The sequence below is a fragment of the Microtus pennsylvanicus genome, chromosome 1 (genome assembly GCF_037038515.1).
Source record: "Microtus pennsylvanicus isolate mMicPen1 chromosome 1, mMicPen1.hap1, whole genome shotgun sequence".
In the NCBI taxonomy this organism is placed as follows: domain Eukaryota; kingdom Metazoa; phylum Chordata; class Mammalia; order Rodentia; family Cricetidae; genus Microtus; species Microtus pennsylvanicus.
The window spans coordinates 145,136,257-145,161,682 of record NC_134579.1 but is presented as its reverse complement, the minus strand read 5'-3'; the positions used below and the strand labels follow the sequence as shown (position 1 = coordinate 145,161,682).

Below are 25,426 nucleotides of genomic sequence, written 5' to 3'. Positions count from 1 at the left end.
GCATGTTGCAGGCCTCAGAATGTCATTAAAAAAATTATGTGAATAACAAAGGTTTAAAGAAAGAGTTTTCTATTACATGGCAACAAGCTAAGGAGATTATAAAAGAGAATCCCTACTTGCTCTTTATATAACCAAACACTGCTACCTGCAGGGACTAATCCGAAGGGTACTCAGAGGAATGAAATCTGGCAGATGGATGTGTTCCACTTTGCAGAATTTGGCAAATTAAAATATGTGCATCACACCATTGACACTTATTCAGGCTTTCAATGGGCAATTGCTTTAAGCTCAGAAAAAGCTGATTCAGTAATCACACATTTATTAGAAATTATGGCCATCATGTGTATACCTGAACAATTAAAAATGGATAATGGTCCAGCTTATGTTTCTAGGAAAATGAAATGGTTTTTTGCTTATTATAATGTTAAGCATGTTACAGATATACCATACAATCCTACAGGTTGAGCAGTCATAGAAAGATCAAATCAAACTATAAAGGATATATTAAATAAAAAGAAAGGTATGGAAAATGCCCCCAGAAATAGTTGCATAATGCCTTATTAACCTTGAATTTTCTTAACGCTAATGAGAATGGGACACAGCTGGCAAACAGCAAAAAGCTATGTTAAACTCTGGGATTTTTTTTTCTGTGTGTCTAGAATTCCTTTTCAAGCCCTCTCAGGTTTTATGCAGAGTTAGTCGACCACGTTGGGTGCCACTCTGTTATAAGAGCACAGGGCCCCTTTGTTCAGTCCAGCCCGACTAGCTTAACCCCCAAAAAAACCACACAGAAATTGTATTCATTTAAACACTGCCTGGCTCATTATCTCTAGCCTCTTATTGGCTACCTCTCACATATTAGTTTAACACATCTCCATTAATGGGTATCGCCACTTCACTGTGAATTACCAACCAGCATGAGTCTAACCAGCATCGGTCTTGGGCAGGAAAACCATGGCATCTGCCACATTGCCCTTCCTCCCAGAAATCTGTTCTGTCTTCCCTGCCTACCTGAAATCTGCCCTATCAACTAAGCCAAAGCAGTTTCTTTAATAACCAATTAAAGCAATACAAATACAGAAGGACCTCCTGCACCATTAAAATATTACAAGGATTGTTTTGAAGCTGGAATTACATAAATAAAATTAGAGTTAGCTAACAATGTATAACAGACCAGTAATAAATGAAGAAAAAAAGTTTTTGATGACTCAAGACACGAAGAATCTGGACTGCAGAGATGATTCAGAGGTCAAGAGCATTGTACTACCCTTGTATAGGATCTGATTTCAGTTACTAGGAACCAAAGCTGGTGGCTTACAGCATCATGTAACTGCAATTCCATGAGAATCAATGCACTCTTCTGGCCTCTGAAGGCACTACACACAGAAATGTGTAAACACACAATAAAGCTAGCACTACTCCACTCCTACTACCATTATCACTGCTGCTACTACTAATGATTAAAGAACTACACAATTCAATTATAGGATTTATTCTTTGACCACACCCAGTCATTCACATTACAAATACATGATTTAAAAGTTTTAAGAATTTATTGCCATGGGAACAGTTCTGGTGGGAAACCAATCATTTTCTCCTTGAACACTTTATCAAAGGCTTCAGCTTGGGCTACAGTAAAGTGATTCTTCCAGTCTCCGGTCGAGCCTAGAAAATGTGAAGCAGACACAAAGATGGGTTAATGATGATCTTAACACTATCACTCCTTAACTTAAAATGCTTAACATATCCCTCAATCCACTCTTCACATTCTTGACATGGAACAAACAGTATATAAAGTGAAACTACCAGTGACTCCCTAGATAATTCTTCTTATGCCTTGCAATAATATGCAAACAGACTTCTACCTCTGTGGAAATATTGACCCACTTTATTCTGTCCCATCCTGTCAACTACAAAATCTAACAGCATCAACACTAGCTCACACTCTAAATGGCCAGATTATTTCTGCTCCCCACTATACCTGATTGCACCACACTGTTCATCCCAACAGAGTTTTTTATCTTAATTATCAAAGCTGACTTCAATTGTTCTTTCTACATTTTATTGTTTACTTAGAGAAGTTCTGAGAAGCATGCAAGCAACGTTTAAAACATCTTTTAAAGTTAATTTTAATTATGTGTATAGGTGCACATGAAAGCAGGTACCTTCAGAAGTTAGAGGCAGTGTATCTCTTGGAGCTGGAGATACACACAGTTGTGAACTACATGACAGTAACGATGTAAGAGACCCAGAAACAGTCAGCAATGAATGTCCCAGGACTCCTGTTTTCAATCAGTATGGTGTTTGGTAATGTATGCACACCTACATTATTTCATCCTCTGTCCTTTTCACAAACTTTGGTTTTGATAACTGCATTATAAGATGTCTCTAGATGTAATGTTAAATTGTCCAACTGTTCACATTGCATAGTGTGTACCTTCACACTGGAGTGCTCATATCTTCCATATAATTATGTTTTGTTCTTTTGTTTTCTTAGTAATGGCACTGTAGTCATCTCTTCCTTTCTTCCAAGCAGAACTCTGAATCCCCTATCCTTGCTGTATTTTATTTTATAATTGTGATGCTTTGACATGCTCATTTCTATTTTGTATATATGCACAAAATCTAATATATTTGAAATGTAAAATGATTCATAAATTGTAAAAGCTTTCATTTAATCAAGCACATCAGGCAAAGGGAACGTACTCAACATGAGTTTGTTGAAAGCATTCCTGAATGAGTGAAGAAGGTATTGGCATTGTTCCATTTTGCTGACGCAGAAAAATTAGTCCCTGAGATTTTACCCAGCATGATATTGATGAATTCAGGTGAAGCAAAAAAGATTGGCAATAAATGTCAGGCTTTTCCTTATCATATTACATTCTTTATCAAAGATTTGTTGTTAATTATGTATATATCATTCTGCCTGCATGTATCTGTGAAAGCCAGGTCACCAGATCTTACTACCCATGGTTGCAAGCCATCATGTGGTTGCTAGGAATTGAACTCAGGACCTCTGGAAGGACAGTCATTGTCCTTAACCTCTGAGTCATCTCTCCAGATCATCACATTATTTTCTGGAAGAATCATGTACGTTAATTTTAAGCCTCTAGTAGTATTTATTAAAATATATATGAAGAATTTATAATTAAATGGTAATTATTGACATACCATATTCAAATAATATAGCATTATTTATATGAATATAAAACTGCCATCTGTTATGGTGGGAAGTTATAAGTATCCTTTTCTAATCTCAGCTTTATAGTTATCATCACTTTTAGAACAAGTTATTTTAATTTTTCCCACAGCACGCCTGGCTTTTAATAAACCGGAATAGATGCTTACATACCAGAACTTCAAATTCAATGTGAATGAGTCAAGTTAAGAGAAGCATGTTTTTGAAGGTACACACATGAAGTTCTAAGTTAGAATATGTAAATATCCTGTGCACCTTACAAGTAAATACTTCTTCTTTTTCTAAAAATCTCCTCAAACTCTGGTGTGTCAGGGGACAAGATAACCCTACTGCATGATGGCTTAATTCTTGTTGGTAAGAAAATTCCTAATAGTTCTGGTAGCTGTAAGTCTCACAAAAATATTTTTGTTCAGACTCTACCTGGCATTTCTTATGGCCTGTAGATAGTGGGCTTCTCCCTAGATCTTTTTCTGCCTCTAAGATTAATGTCTTAGACATTCGTACACAAATACACACATATACACACATACAATCACACACACACACACATTTGTGTATGTAAATAAATATAAATATATCCTACTGAGACATATGATACATGAGCCATACTATATTTTGGAATAGAATAAGCAAAAATCCTATTTTGGTCTCATGCCCCACCACTCTATGATAGAGGAAGCCTGAAGTTTAAGGCTGAAGTATCTAAATTATTGGTAGAAGAAAATGAAATCCATTGTTCTCTGATTCCTGCATCTATACCCAAATTCTGTACTCATCTCCAGAGACCTGATATCTGACTAATTCCTTCTTCAGCAGAGTTCCATGTCACCAATTATTTGCTAAAAGGTGTAGGTGAGTTTCCAGGTGTTATTTACTCTGGCAAAGTTACTCCTTAATTTTAAAGCAATGAAACCATGCCCACAATTTTTTCCCAGCATTAAGAGGTAGCACAGACATAGAGAAGATGGATATTACTATTCCAGGAGAGACAATTCAGAACCAACTGAGTAGCCCTGAGTCTGAAACAATTCAAATTTAGGTTGGAAAAAACCATTATATTGTAGCAGTGGTGAATAATTTGCCTTGTCTTTATGGGGTCTGGAGTCAGCCTGCTATGAGTCAGCAATCTTGACATATTCAATATCTTTTCAAATCATTTTGAAGGAAGTGATTTCAGTGTTTATCATCCCAGATATATCTTTGGTCCCATGCATTGACATTTTCTTTAGAGTTGAGTTCTAAGATACAGAGAGCCTTACAGAGCCTCATTGCAACATGTCTACACTTCATTTTATATTGAGGGTACTGGACATATGCAATGCCAAGATACTCTCCCACAACAAGTCAATTCTTTTTCAGAGTTCCTGAAAGCCACATCATCAACATGGAAAGATTCCATTGCAAGGTCTGTAAGAAACTATGTTGTAATGAGCAATGACTTTTGAAACATTCCCAACTTTCTTACAGCCTCATTGAAACAACAAGCTCTCCACATACTCTGACATATTTTGAAGCTAGATATAATTTTCTTTACCTTTCCTCATAAGATGCAAACCATTAGTAATCAAATCTTCTGGGACGAGGCTAAAATTGGACATTTTATTTTCTTTCATGACTTGGAAGGAACTGTACTTGAGGACCAGATCCAGCTCATCTTTCTCTAATTTCTTTCCTAGGAAGTCACAGATCTTCTCAATAGTTCCTCTTGTATCCTAAAAAGAGAAGAAACAAAAAAGATGCTAATGAACAGAGAGATCTGAGAGAACAGATGCAGAGAAGTTAACTGTGGATGGACACTGAAAAGGGGGCATGGAGAAAGAAATGACACCGTGAAATGAAAGAGCATTGAAAGATTTGAGGAAAGAAACAGGGCATTTACAGATGGCAGAAGTCACACACACAGCATTTTATAATGAGTGGGGCTGGCAATGTGTCTGATGTCTGGACCTAAAAGACAGAGACTGATTTCTTTTAGGGAGGAGAGGATACTAGAGACAGGATCTCACATACCAAGGCTGTTCTTAAACTTACTTTGTAATAGATGAAGGCCTGGAACATGTGATCCTCCAGTTTCCAATTCTGTAAAGTTGTGTTCACAGATGCATGCCAACACGCCCACTAAATGCACTGGGATATTTTTTCCTTTAGACAGGGTCTCACTATGCAGCCTTGTTTGGTGGGATGGAACTTGATATGGAGACTGGATTGACCTCAAGCTCAAATAGGTAAAGGATCCACCACCTGAATTTGCCTCCTAAGTGCTGGCATTTAAGGTGTGCACCACCATACCCCACTTGCCCGAGCATTTAAAGACACTTAGAGAGATACTTTCAAATAGTGATAAATGGGAATGAAGGCAGTGTGCACAAAGATTTTGAGAGAAGTTAATGTTTACACCATATAATACTGTTTCCTATGGGTAACTGAGAATAATAGAGTTTTGTAGCACTTTCATAAGAATGATGTCAATATTCATTACTTGGGGGTATTTCAGGGAGCTTTTATTCTGTTTTGAGTTATGTTATCATACTATAATTAAGATATCCATCACATTCATATTCTTCTTGCTTCAGATACCCATACGCTGGAATCACAAATGTGCGCTGTCCCAATTGTTAATCAAAGAAGACAGTCATAAGAAGGCAGAAGCTTGGAATAGTGAAGACTTTGCTTTGAATTCTAGCCTTTTTCGTGGAACTCTAAGGGTATTATTGGTGCCAAACTTTTATTACATATTTTTCACAGATTCATAATATTTTATGGGAACATAAACAATCAGGGCAATAACAGAAAATAATGTGTTGAAGTTTGTAAACAGGAGACTTATGGAAAACTGCACTACCATGCAGCAGATACAGCTGGATAATAATGAATCTTATTTAATTTATTTATTAAATTTATTTAAAATAAATAATAAATGAGAAAGTAAAAGATTTTAAAAAGGCAAGTAGTCTTTGGTGTTGCTACATAAATGGAAACTTTCTGTTCCTGGACGAAAACATTGAGGAACCAAGTTTTTTTTCTTTGATCCAATTTTCCTGTTTTTGTTGCTTCATTATATTTTTCACTAAAAAATGCTTTTTCTGACTTTTGTCAGGGATGCAGGTAGGCTGGCTGCAGATTTTACATTTCCCTGTGCCCCTCTAGACCCAATCCTCCAGTCTCATCCCCACTTTGGCCACAGAAAAATCTGTGGCTATTTCCCCTATCTAGAGTACATCTCACAGATGTTCTTCTAACTTCACTGCTCCAGCTCAATGTACTATCCCAACACACAAATCTAAAAGTTCTATCTTTGAACTCACCAATGACTCTGGCTAGGGACAAGGTAAGTTAATTGCAGATCATCACCTATCCCTCATTACTTTGAAACCAATGCCCCAATGTTACCCCTACTATGCATCAGAACATCTTAATTATCCACCTACATCTCTAGTAGATCTCATAGACCACTCCTAACATTCCTATCCCAACTCATTGCATTGTTCTACACTTTACCTCCACCAAGAATTCCCTTGGAACTCACAAGCCAAGATAGTCAGAGAAGCAATTTGGCTAAATGCAGATCTTCACCTCCACATTTGTTACTCCAAGTCCAGTCTCCTAGTCTCATTCCCAGCTCTGTGTAGAATACCTGGTTCAGCATCCCTCCCACAAATGCTACTGCTGCAAGTGGATAAAACAGATCTGAAACTCCAAAGTTCCTTCTCCCTACTCATTGCTTTGTCTGAGCCCTAAAATTCAGAAGACACTCTACGAACCCATATGCCACTCTAACAGGAAAGCAAGTGGGCTAACTGCAGATCTTCCTTACTCCCTCCATTCTTCCAATTCCAAACCTTAGTCTCATTCACAGGTTTTTATCAAACTTTCTGCTGTGGTCTATCCTCAGTGGCCCCATTTCTAGGTGACTGAGTAGATTCTGTGAAAAATTGCTTGTTTCCCTCCTGTGGACTTTCTTCTGCCCCCTTATCACATTCCCAATTATATGTGCCAGCTTCCTATATCCAGACACACATTTTACCTGGCATTTCCAGTGGCCACACTGATCAGGATCCCAGGCAACACAGAGCCACCACACTGTCTAAGTATCAAACAGGTCAAAAGAATAATGAAGGAAGCACCAATGCAACACAGACAGGACCAGATATCAGCACTTAGAATTAAAATTTCCCTAATCTCAGAAGCATAGATTACAGCCTAAAAATATAATAAATATCATCCTGGAGAATATGTCTTCACTGGAGGCCAGCAACACTACTACAGCAGTTCCTAATGATTTCAATGTAGCTATAGAGCAAGAAAAAAACCTAAAAACAAGAAATAAATAAATTCCATTTAAAAATCTTTCAAAACACAAACTTTGGAAAGAAATGAATAAAACTATTCAAGACTTGAAGGTGGAAATAGAATTAATCAAGAAAACTGAAAATGAAGGAAATCTGAAAAAGAAAAATTTAGGAAGTTGAAAAGGACCCTCAGAGGTGAGCTTCATGAACAGAATAGGTGAGATGGATTTGAGATTCTTAAGCATTGAAGCCAACATAGATGAAAAATGGATACATTTGTCAAAGAAAATTTGACCTAAACCTAAAAGCTCCTGTCACAAAACAATCAGGATACCTGGGATACTATTAAAAGATCGAGTTTAATAATAGGAATAGAGGAAGAAAAAGAAAAAACAAAGTTAATGGCACAGAAAATATTTTCAATAAACTCAGAAGAAAATTTCTGTAACATAAATGAGATTTCTATCACAGTAAAAGAATCATACAGAATACCCTATAGATTGAGTTGGGAAATAAAGTACCCCAAAATATGATAACTATAAAAAATCTAAACACAGAATATAAATTATTTTTTTTAATTTATTTATTTATTAAGGATTTCCGCCTCCTCCCCGCAACTGCCTCCCATTTCCCTCCCCCTGCCCCGAACAAGTCCCCCTCCCTCATGTGCTCGAAGAACAATCAGGGTTCCCTGACCTGTGGGAAGCCCAAGGACCGCCCACCTCTATCCAGGTCTCCTAAGGTGAGCATCCAAACTGCCTAGGCTCCAGAATACAAATTATGAATGGATAAATGGATTACGGCTGGAATGGGAGGACCAAGTGAGGAGTGGAAAACAGAGAGGCTTGAGGGAGTTAATGTGGAGAGAGACAGCTAAAATTAAGGGATATATGAGGGAAAATATGCAACCTAATAGAGTAAAAACTCTATCATCTATCTATCTACCTACCTACCTACTTACTTACCTATCTGTCTATCTATCTATCTATTTGTCTGTCTACCTATCTATCTATCCATCTATCTAAAGGCAATTCAAATAATATAACCTAACAATGGGGGACAATTGTGTCTGAAATGGCCATGTCTTGTCACCAAAGAAGCTTCTAGTACTGAGATAGGGTTACATGTAATTGAGTAGGTGGACAAAGAGATCTCATGGGAGAACCCCTAAACAAGGTTGCATTCCACAAAGTGACAGTAAGTCCCTATTGCTCAAGACAACACCTCCATAACTCATCGAATTTTGAGATGCTGGACTGGAGACTATGCAGTGAGTTTCCACCCCTACTTTACAGCACCTTTGTTACAGGAAGGTACTCTGCACATTATCCAAAGAGAAATGTACATATGAAGCCAGTCACAAATCCTTTGATCTACAATGATGTCCTACCTGCAAGATATGTTAGGGCAGAAAGCTGATGCAAGTAACCAACAAACAACTTGTCTTATGTAAGGACTATTTCCTGAGATGGAACCCATACCTGATGCTGCTTTGGTGACCAGAGAATAGATAGCTGGGGGACCAAGGGTAAAACAAAATAATACTGGTTTAAAAGTGTTAGTGACAAAAATAAAAAATAAAAAAATAAAAGTGTTAGTGACAAAATGACTTCTAATGATATTCTGCCATGCTCAAATTAGTGCCTTGTTCAAACATTATCAGAGTAGCTGTCTCCTGAAACAGTTGAGAATAAATATAGAGATCCACAGACAATACACAGAGTGAGATACTTTTGAACAATCATCCCTACATGAGATGTCTCCACCAAATACCTCCCTTGAGATCTAAGAGAAAGAAGAAGAAGAAGAAGAAGAAGAAGAAGAAGAAGAAGAAGAAGAAGAAGAAGAAGAGGAAGAGGAAGAGGAAGAGGAAGAGGAAGAGGAAGAGGAAGAGGAAGAGGAAGAGGAAGAGGAAGAGGAAGAGGAAGAGGAAGAGGAAGAAGAAGAAGAAGAAGAAGAAGAAGAAGAAGAAGAAGAAGAAGAAGAAGAAGAAGAAGAAGAAGAAGAAGAAGAAGAAGAAGAAGCCAGAGAGAGAGCAGAGGGAAGTGGCCGCTTTTTTAAAGGGAGAGAGACCACACACCAATGGGCTGGTATCTCAGCGGCTATTGGCTGAAGGAGCAGAAGGAGCTCCTGCAACAGAAGAGGGAGGACTCCAAGAACACAAGGCTCTCCACATCAGCATGAGAAAAACTCATATGAACCCACAGACTGGAGCAGCATGAATATTGCCATACTAGTCTGCACCAATCCTCTGATTATATATTGGGACTTCCAGTTTAGTGATTTTATGAACTTCCTGAATGTATGAATATCTGGGCCACAGCTTGTGCCTTTTCTTGTGTTGCTTTCTTTCTGTTGGTTTGTCTTGTCCAACTGTGAGGTTGGACATATTAGCTCATCATATTGGATTTTATTTTGTTATATTTTTAAAATATGAACAAATGAATAAATGAATGAAAATATCAGACAACGAAAAATGTTAATAGCTGAGCTGTCATTTATACCAACTAGGAGAGGAAAAAATTAAATTTATTTAAAGTAATGGCATTGGATTTATCAGCCACTTCAAGACAGTCTTCATATTCAGGAGTAGTTGGCAACAGAGATTATAGCGTCTTTTCTATTGATGAAATTTTTTAAAAAAATGGAAGACAATGAATCATGGCAAAGAACTTATACTAATTTTTGGTAGAAATTAATAGCAATTATCCCAAAAGTGATAGAATTAATCTTATAAAGAGAACTACTAGGATCCTTCCCTGAATTGTACATGACACACCAATAACTGGATCAATGCATTTTATACTGATGCAAATAAACCAGGAAATGCAGGTTACAAATCAGAAGAATTAAGTAAGATAGAACAAAGCCCTTATAATTCTGCCCAAGAAATATATGCTATTCTCATGGCACTAAGGGATTTTAAAGAACCTCTTAATATAGTTACTGATTTGCAGTATGCAGAAAGAGTTGTCTTGCATATTGAAACCAATGAAGTAATACCATATGATACAGATTCAACTTTATTATTCATTCAGGTTCAAAACATAATCAGGAATAGGCTTTGTCCCATATAAATAACACAAATCCGATCCCATATGAGTCTGTTAAGTCCTCTAGCACAAGGTAATGCAGAAATTGATTATTGGTTGTAAGTGTGCTGAAGGCCTCAGAATTTCACAAAAACATCATGTCAATAGCAGAGGTTTAAAGAAAGATTTCTATTACATGTCAACAAGCTACAGAGATTATAAAGAGATATCCTAATTTCTCTTTCTATGACCAAATACCATTACCTGCAGGGAGTAACACAAAGGGTACTCAAAGGAATGAGATCTGTCAGATGGGTGTGTTCCACTTTACAGAATTTGGAAAATTAAAATATGTACACCACACCATTGACACTTATTCAGGTTTTCAATGGGCAACTGCCTTGAGCGCAGGAAAGGCTCTTTCAGTAATCACACATTTATTAGAAATTATGGCTATCATGTTATACCTGTACAAATAAAGACAGATAATGACTCAGCATATGTCTCTAAGAAATGAAACAGGTTTTTTGCTTATTATAACATAAAGTATATTACAGGTATATTGAACAAACCTACAACTCAGGCAGTTATAGAAAGAACAAAGTGAATGATGTGGGATTTCCCTCATTATGTTGTGATTACCATTAATAAATAAACTGCTTTGGACCTATAGTAGAGAAGAACTTAGCTATAAAAGAAAACTAGATGTCCAGTCAGATTTGTGGAGCACTCAGTACTGTTCCTGTAACTTCAGTATTTGTATTCTCCCAGAACTCACTGATGGTTTTCTTCTTTATCTCTCTTCTTGTACTCATGGGTAGATGACATACATTTTGGCACAACAGTAGAATAACATTACTATCCCCTCTAACCACTGACCACTGCATTATCAGATGTATCAAATGTGCTGCCTAGACAGAATTAAAAACCTGTAGTGCAAGTGTGAGCTACCCCTCCCTTTCTCAAGGTAAAGTAGGGTAAAGAAGACATGGAAAATGGACTAGGAGGTTGGAGAGGAAATGTCAGATGCAGGTCAATAAAGGACATAAGCAATAACCTAACTTTTATTGAGTGTTCATGAGCCTAACACTGACAGGGCAACACTGAGGAATGTGGGGTGCTCCATGGGGTGGGTTTGTGAGAGGGTTTGTGGTTGAAATAAGAATGTTGGTTACCTGTTTCAGGTCTTCATAGCTCAAAAGCAGGAAGTTGTCCCTTTCTCTCATGGACAGCCAGGCACGGGTGTGCTCAAACCATGATCCAAATATAACTGTGTGAAGGGGGGAAGAAATTGTTGGTTACAAAGAATAAAAGTGAGCACTTCCTGATATTCTGCACTTTCATGCAAATGGTAGATATCTCTATTAAGAAAAATCAAACTGACATTTACAATATTCAATGTAAAAAATGATGCAAACACTACAATGAGCTGATAAAATCAAGAACACTAGTAAGCTCATCACCCCACTGCTGTACCACTGAAGCCATGAGGAGACATCCTCTTGTTGGGTATCAATGACTGAGGCATGTGTTTGGGGAAAAGAAATCACACCAATATAGTAAGCCAGAGGTTTCTGGACATGGTCAGGTTTGCACTATTTTAATTCCATCATATCTTAAGTAATTATGAGGGAGATCACCTTCTACTGGCTTCCCCCTCTAAGTAACCCCCAACTCAATAGTCACTCTTCAACACCCAAGCCTCCAAAACACAGACAAGTAGAGACCTTCCAAGCATAGACATCCACCTTCACATCCAAACTTCATTTACATTCCTAAGGCTATTGTGATGTGTTCACAATAGATCCTGGTCTAGTGCACTCTCTTCTTGTCTCAGCCTCCATTTCACACCTGCACTGTTACCCATTATCTGAAGAAATAACTGAATCAAATCAGGAAAGAAGGTAAGAGTTAAGTCAGGGTAAGAGCAGTAGAATATATGAATTCAAGGATTCTAAGATTTAATTGAAAGCTGAGGGTAAATGACCTACCGAGAAGTTGTAAAGAGAAAGTGAATTCCACAAGAATTGGCAGAATTAAGTCACTTAAAGAGATTGAAAGCTGGTCTCAGGTGATGGCTCAGTGGAATGCATTTAACTTGTAAGTATGAGCACCTCAGTTTGAATACTCAGGAACTATTGAACATAATAGAAATTAAGGTTCAACACCTAAGGTTGTTGCTTGTCTTCCACATTCAAGCTTTGGATCAAGAACAGACATAGTCACACATTTGTTTCCATACAATCATGGACACACACACCTATGCCCATCAAAAAAGGTTAAAAGCCAAGCCAGAAGTGGTGGCATACATTTGAAATACTAAATCTCAGGAGTTAGAGTCAAGGGAAGACTAGAGCTTCAATGTCATTTTCCATTACATTGTGAATTAGTGGCCAACTTGAGATACACCTGATCATGTCTGAAAATAAGCAAAAAAAACAAAAACAAAAAGCATGTTAGTGAGAGCATCAAAAATAAGCCAATGACATATACGTTGCTGATAATTAACAGTTGTTCTGCTTTAGAGGTCATTTTTAAAGATAATGTGTTTATTTGGAGGCTGGGATTACAAAGTATATGTCAGGAAGGCTCTCTGTCTGTTTTGTAGAAAAGGATTACTTGAACTATTGATCCACTTTATTCATCCCATAAATGTCATGAGTGAAAGCTTTTACCATATTACTCAGCCTGAATATATTATTTTCTTACACTTTAATTGATATATATCAAGTTATGAGACCTAGTGGCTGTATCCAACAACAATAATTCACAAGGTCTGAGAGTTAGTGGGAGAGCAATGGTCAATAAGCAAGCAAGAAAGTACCTGCCTCCTGGTCAAGTGTTCTAGTGGGACAAAAAAGGTTCAATGACAGAGTTGGCAAGAATGATAACTTATATGATGTTGTGAAAATGACTCCTATCAGAACAGCAACAGGTTGAGTGAAATGCTATGAAGGTATGCATTAAGATTGCATGATAGTGTTACTAATCATATCAATCAATAGAAAGAGGGGAATATATCATCAGGTTGAGGTAGAGAAAGGTTGGGAAAAAGGAGAGGTAGTGGAAATGAAAGATGGAGAGAGAAAGAGAGAGAGAGGGAGAGAGAGAGAGGGAGAGAATGTTATACATTAACATTCAGAAAACATGAAAGGCTTTAGAAACTTGTACTTAATGAAATAATTTTTAAAAGATTTATTTTATTTTTATTTTTACATATGTTTGTGCATTTTCACATGCATATGAGTGTGTGTGTGTATGTGTGTGTATGTGCCCACAGATATTAGAAGGATGCCATTTCTCCTCAAGCTAGAGATATGAAAAATTGGGAGCCACTTGATGTGGGTTCTGGAAACAAACTCCCCTCCTCTAAAAAGCCACAAGTTCTTTTAATCACTGAAGGATCTCCATAGCCCCTAATTACATAATTATGAAAAGTAATTTATAAAAACAATTTTATTGCACCAGGAAAAGTAAAAATTAGCACAAATGGTCTACACAACAAATAAATTTGAAATGAAGAAAATACAGATACAAAATTAAATGGTGGCACTATGAGAACAACAGGTAAAAAAGTACTTACCATATACTCCTGATGATTAAACTGTCTCTGTAACCCATATAATAAGAGTAGACAATTGACTCCACAAAGTTGTTCTTATGTTCTCACAAAAGTTCTGTGAGATGTGTGTACACACAGAGGCACTCTAGCACACACATGCACAACACACACACACACACACACACACACACACACACCCCAGATCATAATAAAAAAGATATTTTTGAAGAAAAATATATCACAGTATGAAGGCACGGTGAGGGACTTGGGAAAATTCATTAAGAACAAAGTTGTTATAATAAAAAGACAGGAGTAGGAATTACAAGATATCTGTCCCTCTATGAAAAGATGAAATGCAAGTTTCAAAGGTATAAAAAACATTTTTATTATCATATCCCATGATAAGAAAAGAGATGTTATGTTTAGTAACTTTTAATGTTAACTTAACACAACATATAACTAATCTTGAAAGAGAATTTGAATGAAAAATATTCTAGATTACATTGATCTGTGGGCATGGCTTTGAAAGGTTGTTCTTATAGTTCATTAATAATGCAGAAAGGTGGGACACAATGTGGGCAGCATAATTCCCTACTCATCATAGTGTAGAAAAGTAGGGAAGAGAAAGTTAGCTGCAAGCAAGAGAGCAGGGCAAACATATTGTCTCTCTGCCCTTGACTGTGAAATGTAGTGCTTTAATTTCCTACCAAAACTTTCCAGCAATAAACTGTAACCTGGAGTTGTAAGCAAAACCAAAACTTTTCTCTCTGCTATTGGATTTTCTTTTATTCTAGCCCTATGTTGGAATGCCCAATGCCTAAACATTGTTGGCTGTTTTACTCTTTTTTTTTCTTTCCTTTTGGGGGGGTCTGCCTCACATCTCACAAATAAATCAGACATGGAGACTTATTCTTTCTTATAAATGCCAGCCTTAGCTTCGCTTTTTTTCTAGTCAAAAAATAAAATTATCCCATCCATCATTTTTGTCATTGGGCTTTTACCTTTTCCTATTTCTTGCATGTCTTTTCTTTCTTCCCTACTCTGTGACTTGCTATGTAGCTGGGTTACTAGACCCAGAAGTCAATCTCCTTTCCTTTCTCCCCCATCTCTTTTCCATGAGCTCTCTTCCTATTTATTCTCTCTGCCTACCAGCCCTGCCTATCCTTTTTTCCTGCCTCAATATTGCCTGCTTAGCTCTCTCTTAGAACATCAGGTGTTTTAGACAGGCAAAGTTTCACAGCTTCACAGAGTTAAACAAATTAAACATTAAAGAATGCGACACGAACTGGCTTTGTGGGAAATATAAATTTTTTATATATTTTATATATAAATATAAAATATATAAAGATCTCAAGAAATTAGATATTAAAAATTTAAATACCCAATTAAAAATGGGGTACTGAACTAAACAGAGAATTCTCTACAGAAGAATATCAAATGGTCCAATAATACTTAAGGACATGTTCAACTTCCTCAGCAATCAGGGAAATGCAAAACAAATCAACTCTGAGATACCATCTTACAACTGTCAGAATGGCTAAGATCAAAAACACCATAGGGAACCTGAAATGACCCTATCCTATAGCCATACTGATGAAAATCTTGTATATCACCTTAGAACCTTCATCTGGCGATGGATCGAGATAGAGACAGAGACCCAAATTGGAGCACCGGACTGAGCTCCTAAGATCCAAATGAAGAGCAAAGGAGGGAGAACATGAGCAAGAAAGTCAGGACCCCGAGGGGTGCACCCACCCACTGTGACAGTGGAACTGATCTATCGGGAGCTCACCAAGGGCAGCGGGACTGGGACTGAATAAGCATGGGATGAAACCGGACTTTCTGAACATGCAGACAATGAAGGCTGATGAGAAGCCAAGGACAATGGCACTAGGTTTCAATCCTAATACATGAACTGGCTTTGTGGGAGCCTAGCCTGTTTGGATGCTCACCTTCCTGGACCTGGATAGAAGTGGGAGGACCTTGGACTTCCCGTAGGGCAGGGAATCTGGACTGCTCTTTATTCTCCAGAGGGAGGGGGAATGGAGTGAGGGAAAGAGGGACAGGGGTGGGGGAATGGAGTGAGGGAAAGAGGGACAGGGGTAGGGGAATGGGGGGAGGGGGCGTTGTGTGCAGGGGGAGGGAAATGGGAAACGGGGAGGAGACAGAAAAAAAATTTTTTTGCAACAACTAAAAAAAAAAAAAACAAAAAAAAATCACCAATGATAGCCTATGCTGGAGAGGATGTGGAGTGGAGTAAGGGGGACACTCATTCTTTGCTGGTGGGAATGCAAACTTGTACAACAACTTTTGAAATCAGTATAGCGGTTTCTCAGAAAATTGAGAGTCAACCTACCTCATGATCCAGCAATACGACTCTTGGGAAAATACCCAAAAGTTTCTCAATCCTACTACAAAATCATTTGTTCAATTGTGTTCATAGCAACACTATTTGTAATAGCCAGAACCTGGGGAAAAAACTAGATGCCAATCAATGGAAGAATAGATAAAGAAAGTGTGTCACATCTACACATTAGAGTAAAAATTTACTCAGTGGTAAAAATGACACCTTGAATTTTGTGTACAAATGGATGAAATTAGAAAACACTATTCTGAGTGACAAAATTTAGGAGCATGAGGGCAGGGAGTAGAAGGAAGGGAAGAAGGGGAAGAGAAAGGAAGTAGTTGAGTATTGGGGAGAGCTTGAGGGAATGGGATAGTTGAGATGGAGGAAGGACAGATATGGGAGCAAGAAAAGAAATGTCTTGATTGAAGGAACCATTTTGGGGTTAGCAAGAAACCTGGCTCTAGAAAAATTCCCAGTAATCCCCAAGGATGATCCCAGATAAGACCCTAAGCAATAGAGAGGGTGTCTCAACTCGTCTTGCCCTGTAGTCAGACTGATGATTATCTTAAACATCACCATAGAAACTTTTTCCAACAACAGATAGAAACAGAGACAGAGACCTGAATCAGAGCACTGGACTGAGCACCAAAGATCCAGTTAAAGAGTGGAAGGAGGGAGAGTATGAGCAAGTAAGTCAAGACCATGAGGGGTTCACCCAAAAAGACAACATGCCTGAACTAATGGGAGCTCACCAACTCCAACTGAACTGGGAATGAATGAGCATGGGATCAACCTAGTCCCTCTGAATGTGGTTGACAGATGTGGCAGACTGAGGGGCCAATGACAATGGCACTGGGATTTGTCTCTACTGCATGTACTGGCTTTTGGGGATCCTTTTCTCCTTGGATGTATACCACGCTCAACCTGGATGTAGTGGGGAAGGCCTTGGACCTTCCACAGATCAGGGTGCCTTGCCCTCTCTTAATATTGGAGGAGGATGGGAGAAGATGTGTGGAGGACTGGAAGGGAAGAGGGAGGAGGAGAAGAAGTGGAAATTTGGTTTGGTATTTTTTAAAGTAATAACATGAAATAAATGTCTTTGAGCCTATAGCAACTCCTATATTTAATAGGATACTCACCATTTCCTTTGAGGAACCATTCAAAGTAATTTGTCAGAGATTCTGGATTCTTAATAAGGTTTGTCTTATGCAAGAAAAAATAACCAGACACAAGAACATCTCTGGGATTTCTAATGACATAGATCATCTAAAATGGAAAAATATATACATGAGGGTCAATATAGTCATTCACCACTTTTAGCTGGAACAATTTATATAAAATGTCAATCAAATATCATGAAGTTTCCAAAGACATTTGTTACTTTTATTTGGAAAAATCATACTTAAGTACAATATAGTCAAGATCCTCTTTCAGACTTTAATTTGATTTACAAATACATAACAGCAAAATGACTGAGGTCACTAAAACTGTAAAAAACAAAAACAATAATAAAAATCCAACACTCGCCGGGCGGTGGTGGCTCACGCCTTTAATCCCAGCACTCGGGAGGCAGAGGCAGGTGGATCTCTGGGAGTTTGAGGCCAGCCTGGTCTACAAGAGCTAGTTCCGGGACAGGCACCAAAGCTACAGAGAAACCCTGTCTCGAAAAACCAAAAAAAAAAATCCAACACTGATTCTATAGTTGTAAAGAACAATATCTCACAGTGTGAAATATCATCCACCTGCTGTTAAAGAGCAACTTATCTACACAGAATATTGAGTACTGTGCTCAATCAATCTGCGATATGACAAACGTTTTGGTTTCTGTAACTATAGCTGCCAAATATAACCCTCAAAACAGTCATGGTGCAGAGCTTAAAGCCAATGTGCCATTAACCAGTGGTGAAAACAAAGACCTACAGGAAACTAAGAAATGAAGAGAGTCAGAGGAAACAATTTCCTTTGGGGAAAGCATAACTATTGGTCACATAATTCTGAACGCTCATCCCAGAAAACATACAGACAAGGAACATTGTACAGACAGAGCTGATTGTAGTTAAGTATTTATAAATATGTAAATATGTATAAATATACATGTACAATAACAATCAATGAAAAAAGCCCATAAATTTGAAAGAGAAAAAGGAGGGCTATATAAATGAGTGTGGAGGAAGGGGATGGGGGAGTGATGTATATAATTAAATTATAATCTCAAATATATAAGAAATAAATTATAATTAATAAATTTAATAAAAGGATACTTATATTTTGAACCAATGCCTTTGTGACATTATTCAAGAATTTATCTCTTTATGCCTCAATTTCTCCAGTCAAGAGTTTGCCAAATTCAGATAAGATACAAACACATATTTTTGAATGGTCATAACTCAATTGTGATATTTTTAAGAGAGATAGTTCCTCTAAGACTGTCTTTGTAGTTTAAGCATAAAATAATATTAAGTTCTGTGGTGGAGGGACTTCCAGTAAATGTTCTTACTAACAAGAAGCTATGAATATTTCTGATCCTTTCTGTAGTTCCTCTCTCAGGAACATGGGTGATTCCTGTGGTTACGGATCTCAATGGACAGCTAGACCCAAAAAGACATAGTGGATACAGATGAGCCATAACTGTTGAACATCTACATGTTTCAATGCCTGTTCATGCTGTTTGACCTATGAGGTAGTCTGTGTTGGGTGATTCACCCACTGTGTTGGGGTATTTATAGAATCAAGATTAGCTAATTAATTAATTAATGGCTTTGGTGACAGAAAAACAGTAAAATTCAGTACACTAGAATTTTAACTCTATTTGACCTGTATATGTAGTTCCTTGATGCTCTAATATGTTGTTCCACTTTATGTCATATACCTGCCAGGACCACTGTGTGGTGATTGACATCATGGTACTTTGATTTAGTCTGACCTAGTGAATGAGAATCCCAGCTTTCCTCCCTCAACCTACAAAATCAGAGTCCATTTAAACAAGAGCTCCAGGGTCTGTCATGGTAGAATAAGTTCAATGAGCATTTGATCAGGGATTTCTCAATCACTGGATACTGACCTTGGCCTTGGAACTGAAGAAAGACTTGGGAAAAAGATGGAAGGGAAGATGAGAGCTGATGAGGCGTGATCCTTCCTTATTGATTAAAGTTTGATATCCATCTTCAGACTCTACCCAGGGTGAGCGTTTCCAGATGGGCTCAGATTGAATCCACTGGGGATTCCCCTTGGTGTTAATCAAGCAGACAATCTCAATCAGCCAGTTAGTTCCTGAACAAGAAGAAAAATTGATGGTGAGTAATTTCAACATTATTTGTTAAAAAGCCTCAAGGAGAATTTATAGTCACACTATTTACAGTACAGCTGTTTCCAAGTACAGAGACCTGTGGTGTTCACAATGTCTACATCACCAATAGCACAAAGTACATTGATCTAGCACATCCCCAATGCTGCACTTGGAAAAACGGAGATTATACTCAGTAAACTTCACCTGCTTCCTGAACATCCCCAGCAGTCCTGGGCCATCATCAGTCTACATTCTGGTGCAGTGAATTTGAATATCCCAGATATTTCACAGGGATGAAGTTATAAAATCTGTTCTAGCTTGCACGAAAAAATCTAGATGAGCTCCCTTCTTTTAATACAATGCCCTTGAGATGCATCCATCCTGCAGTGTGTCTGTGAGTACTGCTTGTCCTTAAGGTAAATAAATGCCCTCTTGTCTATTTAACACACACAGTCTATCCATGTTCGCATGCTCATTTATCAGTGGATATTTATCTACCTTTCTTCCCTAGGCTATTGTCTGAATCTTTATCCTGAATTCCACTGTCCTTCATTTTCCAAGTTATTGCATATTCCTTGTCAGGAACCTATTACTTTCCTATTGGTCAATGCTTCTTCCACCCAGCAAACATCCCTTCCCCAAAAGTCATGATGCATCTTTTTGGTTCGTTGAGTTTGAGACTCTTTCTACAACCTGAACAAGAACCATGGTAATTCTCTCCATGACATTTTACTCTCCATCACATATTCTTATATCCATGACTTTTTCCTCTTGATGTTATTTTTTTTATTTTCATGATTCTCCCTCTTTCACTCACTTTTCTACACAGAAACACAACAATGCCAGAGTCTGCCTTAGCATCCATTGACATTGCTCTCTTTTTTCTTTCTTTTCTTAAAAAATAACTACTAGATTTAAAAAAAAAAAATACCAACCCAAATTCCCACTCCCTCCCCTCCTACCATTTCATCCACAACACTCCCAGCCAACTAATCCTAAGAGAGGTTAAGGCAACATTGCTCTCTTTTCTTAACTGATCTTCGACCACACATAGCAGGCTAAAGTCTTTCTCTGAGTGTGAATGTGCTGACACACAGCTCTCCTTACCCACAGGTATTTTAAACATCTGATGATATACAGGACACTCCACTCATTGCCTAAATTAATGAGGATCAATGTCCCAACCTTCCTCAAGATCATTCTCACTAACAGTCCTTACCTGATTTGGGGTAAGTCAACATGATTGTGTCTTCATCTCTAACCACAAACTTATCACCGATTTCTTTAAGTATTTCTTTTTCAATCCCGAATGCAGGAAAAGGTATTCCTTCATACCAAAGGTAGTCTGACATGGCCAAGAGTTCTTTGTGGGTGCTGTTAGGATTCCACCTTTAGCCACCTGTACAGCTTCTAGATAATCTTGAGAGCTAACATTTATAGTACAGCGAAAAGAAATCATTAACAGCCCATAGTTCATTCCAAAACTAACTACTGAGAGGAAGAAAGAGATATTGTAACAATAAGTCAAAGGTTGTTGTATTAAGCAATTGTGAACTCATACAGAGTTCACTCTTGAGCATTTCTGAGCCTGAGTTCATGACTCCAAACTAGAAACTCAATAATAAGTGCTAGGTCATAGAAATGGGACTCACTTATCATGCTTTCTAATTCAATTTAGCTTTCAGGGTGGTTTCAAATGTGCAAAAAATTACAGAGATCATACAAAATGTTGCAACAAGCAATTTCTTTTTTAAATAGTGGTTGCCTTTTCAGAAACTCAAATTTCCTTAGCTGCATATATGACTCCAACCCTTGCCCTCTCCCCATCCAACCATCTCTTTATTTCCCATATGTATGTGTTCTTTAATTTTCATTGATACAAGCATATAATTGCATGTTATTAAAACATACTGAGTCCATTTAGTTCTGTTTGTATGTGAATGTATTCTGAGCTGAGCACTTGGAAAGTTTTTTCAAAAGTCCCAGGAAACAGTAAAAGCAGCATAGTGTGTACAACTAAGAACAAAAGCTCCTTGTGCAAAAATATTTCAATTCTTGCATGTACTCTAGTCTGGAGAAACATGTGGAAATTGTATGAAAGTTTGAGTGATGGAGTACCAGACCTTGGTCTGTCTCTAGTCCCTCTCTCCTGCTGCTGGAATACATATTCTGCATAAGTCATCTGAACACTTATAATGTCCCACCCCTGGACATATCTGCTCTGCTTGAGGCAGCTTGGGACAGTTGGGGATGGTGAATAAATGTGCTTCTGAGGCTGTAGGATTTTGCTTCTTCAATGAGGTAACAAGATGGATGCACATTAATGTCTCAACAGAGTATTAAGGACCTAGACATCAGAGATACAAGTAAAACCCCCAGAATTTCTAGCTGAAGCTTCCCTAGTCTTTTGGTGTCAAGTCCTACTCATCTTTTCTTCCTACCTCCTTCTAGGTATCAAGGCCTCCAGACCTGTGTGTGTGTGTGTGTGTGTGTGTGTGTGTGTGTGTGTGTGTGTAAGTATTGATTTAACCATGCTTTTTTCTATTCAGTATCTTCACCTTATGGCCAAGTCTGGGGCACTCAGGTCTTTCACGGTCTTTTTTTGTTTTGCAGACCTAGTTCAGGAACCAAGGCATAATAATAAAGAAAAGAAGTTCCAGAATGTTCTGTAATGATTGCCAGAGATAAGTGGAAGCTCACAAACAGCTGCTGGGTCAATCTGTCCCTGTGGTTGCTCAAGTGTCCCTTTCTCTCTCAGTGTAGAGTCCATGTCTCCAGGCACATTCTCTCTGGGCTCTATTCCTAAAGTGAACCACAGCCTGGAAACTTTTCTCTATGGTGATCAGACCTGGGAGGGTGCCAGGTATTGTCTCCAGAAGGACCTGCCTGGTTTTCAAGACCCATCTGCAGCTCCAGAGCCTGCTTAACCTGAAACAACTCTAGTTCTGACTGTCCCGTGCAGTAACTAAAGATCCAGCATTAGTTGAAGCTCCAGTTGCAACAGATGCTCTAGCACCAGTTAACAAGGATGCTCGACTTTCTTTTTTTTCTTTTTTTTTGTTGAAAAAATTTCTGCCTCCTCCCCGCCTCCCATTTCCCTCCCCCTCCTCTTCCCCTCCCCACACTCCTCTCTCCTCTCCCCACTTCTCCCTCCCTCCCCCCACTCCTATTGCTCTCCCTCTCCAGTCCTAAAAGCAGTCAGGTTTCCCTGCCCTGTGGGAAGTCCAAGGTCCTCCCCCCTCCATCCAGGACCAGGAAGGTGAGCATCGAAACAGGCTAGGCTCCCACAAAGCCAGTTCATGCAGTAGGATGGAAACCTAGTGCCATTGTCCTTTGCTTCTCATCAGCCTTCATTGTCTGCCATGTTCAGAGAGTCCGGTTTTATCCCATGCTTATTCAGCTCCAGCTGGCCTTGGTGAGCTCCCAATAGATAGCCCCACTGTCACAGTAGGTTGGTGCACCCCTCGCGGTCCTAACTTCCTTGCTCATGTTCTCCCTCCTTCTGCTCCTCATTTGGACCTTGGGAGCTCAGTCCGGTGCTCCAATGTGGGTCTCTGTCTCTATCTCCAGATGCTTGACTTTCTGAACCATCTTCTGAGCAGCTCTAGAAACACACCTTTGAAACCTAAACCCTTCTGGGGATTTGTAGACTTAGAGTTACTTTCTGACATCACACAGCCCCTCTCACCCATGGAACAAGAACCCTTGGTTCTAGCTAAAAAATCTTGATTGTAAGGAAGAGGCGACCATGTATTCAGAGCTCAGGGCATTTCTGAATGTGTGGGAGTTGATGTTTGGGTGCTCCTGTATCTTAAATATTACTGATCATATGATGTGGAAGTGATTTCTTATTAATAAAGAAACTGCCTAGGCCCATTTGATAGTCCAACCCTTAGGTAGGCGTAGAAAACAGAACAGAATGCTGGGAGAAAGAAGCTGAATCAGTGAGTCGCCATGATTCTCCGACCTGAGGCAGACGCAGGTTAAGATCTTCCCGGGTAAGCCACCTCATGGGCTACACAGATTATTAGATATGGGGTAGATCAATATGTAAGAGCTAGTCAATAAGAGGCTGGAACTAATGGGCCAGGCAGTGTTTAAAAGAATACAGTTTCCGTGTAATTATTTCAGGTAAAGCTTGCCGGGTGGCGGGACGCAGCCCAACCCGCCAACCTTATTACTACAGAGTGGCGCCCAGACGTGATGGACTAAATCCACTTAAAAACCTGAGACGGTTAAAAATAAGGGAGAGAGAGTTTAACACAGATTTTTGCTGTTTGATAGTGGCATGCTATAGAGAGATTTCCTGATTAGGCAACAGCAGCAGAAAAAAACGCTGCGTCATTTTAAAACGCAGCTTCTTGGGGCTGTGCTGCCAGCATGAACTCTAGCTTTAAAGCATTTCAGTGGCTTTTATGAGATTGGATGTTTGTGTTCCGACTTGGGATCGGAAGTAGAGTGCTTTGAGACCATGCCGATGGCTCAGCGCTCCCCGCCCGCACCTGGGCAGAAGGCAGAATCAGGCTTAGGCAGGTGGAAGAGCATGGCGGATTCCTGCCGCCATACAGAGACATGTTTTTAGACTGCGCAGTGCTCTGCGTGTCAGATTTGGCTGTAACTTAGATGAAAAGAGTTTCTGTGCCGCATGCTCAGTCTCAGAATTAAACTGCTCACTGTGGCTCCAATGTGGACTTGCTGTGTGCCTGCAACTGTGTGGCTCAGGGGCACCAAATGGATCTGAGGCAGGATGGGATGCTCCATGCTGAACTGTGCTGACCTCAGGCAGGAACTACCATAATTACCATAATAACAGCGCAGTTAAGGTTTAGACTGGGCAGGAAACAGGCGGTACTGTATTACCTCTTTGTGGCTCAACTTAAGTTTTTAAGAAGTGCTTAACATTTTAAGAAATGCTCCTGGATAGTAAAAAAAAAAAAAAAAAAAAAAGACAGATTCACAATAAAACAGATTTAAGACATAAAAGACCACTAAATGAATCACAATATTGGATGAGTGTACGTAGGCTTAAGAGAAAAAAAAAATAGAGAATCAAGTTAATGCCCATAAAAAAGGGTAAAGGCTTTAAAGAGACAGAGTAGAGATAGTATTAAAACTTAAGATACTTTTGATTTCATTATGGAAAACTTTAGTGCTCTAGACTTAGTTACAGCACATATTCTACCTCTCTGTGGAAATGACCTTGTTCTTAGAAATCTAAGAGACTTTGAAAGCCACAAACAAATTGTAAACCATCTATCAATTTTGAGAAAACTTTGTTGCAATTAATATTTAATGTTGATGTAATGAGAATCCAGGCTGGAAAAAGTCAAGATCAAAGTTTTCCAAAGAGATAGAAAAGGAAAAATAAAAGAACCATCTTGGGGGGGGTGGGGGGGAAGCACACATACACAGAAAATTCCCACAGGGTAAACCTGAAGATGCAAGAATAACCAAGTGTGTATTCACATACAAACCTGCATAGGGTGGGACAAGGGCCCAGCTCAGTGGTGGAATGTTTCTCTTAGTGGGAACAAGGCTCTGGGTTGGATTCCTAGCCAACAAAAGTAAGCCAGTAAACCAAAATAAAAACTAAACGTGAATGTTTAAATAATTTTATTTATAAGTGCCTAAATCTGAAACCATCAAAGATGTCATTCAATAAATGAATAGAAAACATCCCACCATTAAAAAAAAGAAAGAAAGAAAGAAAA

At 38.6% G+C, this 25,426-nt stretch overlaps 1 protein-coding gene across 1 annotated transcript; it reads right to left on the bottom strand.

The window, feature by feature from the left end:
- Positions 1-1,476: 1,476 nt before the first annotated feature.
- LOC142860324 (sulfotransferase 2A1-like) lies at positions 1,477-21,144 on the bottom strand. The gene is made up of 6 exons (XM_075991430.1): positions 20,935-21,144; positions 19,491-19,699; positions 17,569-17,695; positions 11,696-11,790; positions 4,734-4,911; positions 1,477-1,665 (listed from the first exon to the last, which is right to left on the bottom strand). Exons 1-6 carry the CDS (start codon positions 21,065-21,067, stop codon positions 1,553-1,555), a joined length of 855 nt encoding a protein of 284 aa, XP_075847545.1. The 5' UTR covers positions 21,068-21,144; the 3' UTR covers positions 1,477-1,552.
- Between the last annotated feature and the right edge of the window lie 4,282 nt (positions 21,145-25,426).

What these genes read in the sequence shown, in the direction of transcription:
- LOC142860324 (XM_075991430.1), bottom strand. Translation starts at nt 21,067, where the DNA reads ATGTCAGACTACCTTTGGTATGAAGGAATACCTTTTCCTGCATTCGGG. An exon ending in GTTGACTTACCCCAAATCAG is followed by an intron (nt 19,700 to 20,934) that starts GTAAGGACTGTT and finishes CTTCTTGTTCAG; the next exon opens with GAACTAACTGGCTGATTGAG. An exon ending in TTTGCATCTTATGAGGAAAG is followed by an intron (nt 1,666 to 4,733) that starts GTAAAGAAAATT and finishes CACATTTTCTAG; the next exon opens with GCTCGACCGGAGACTGGAAG.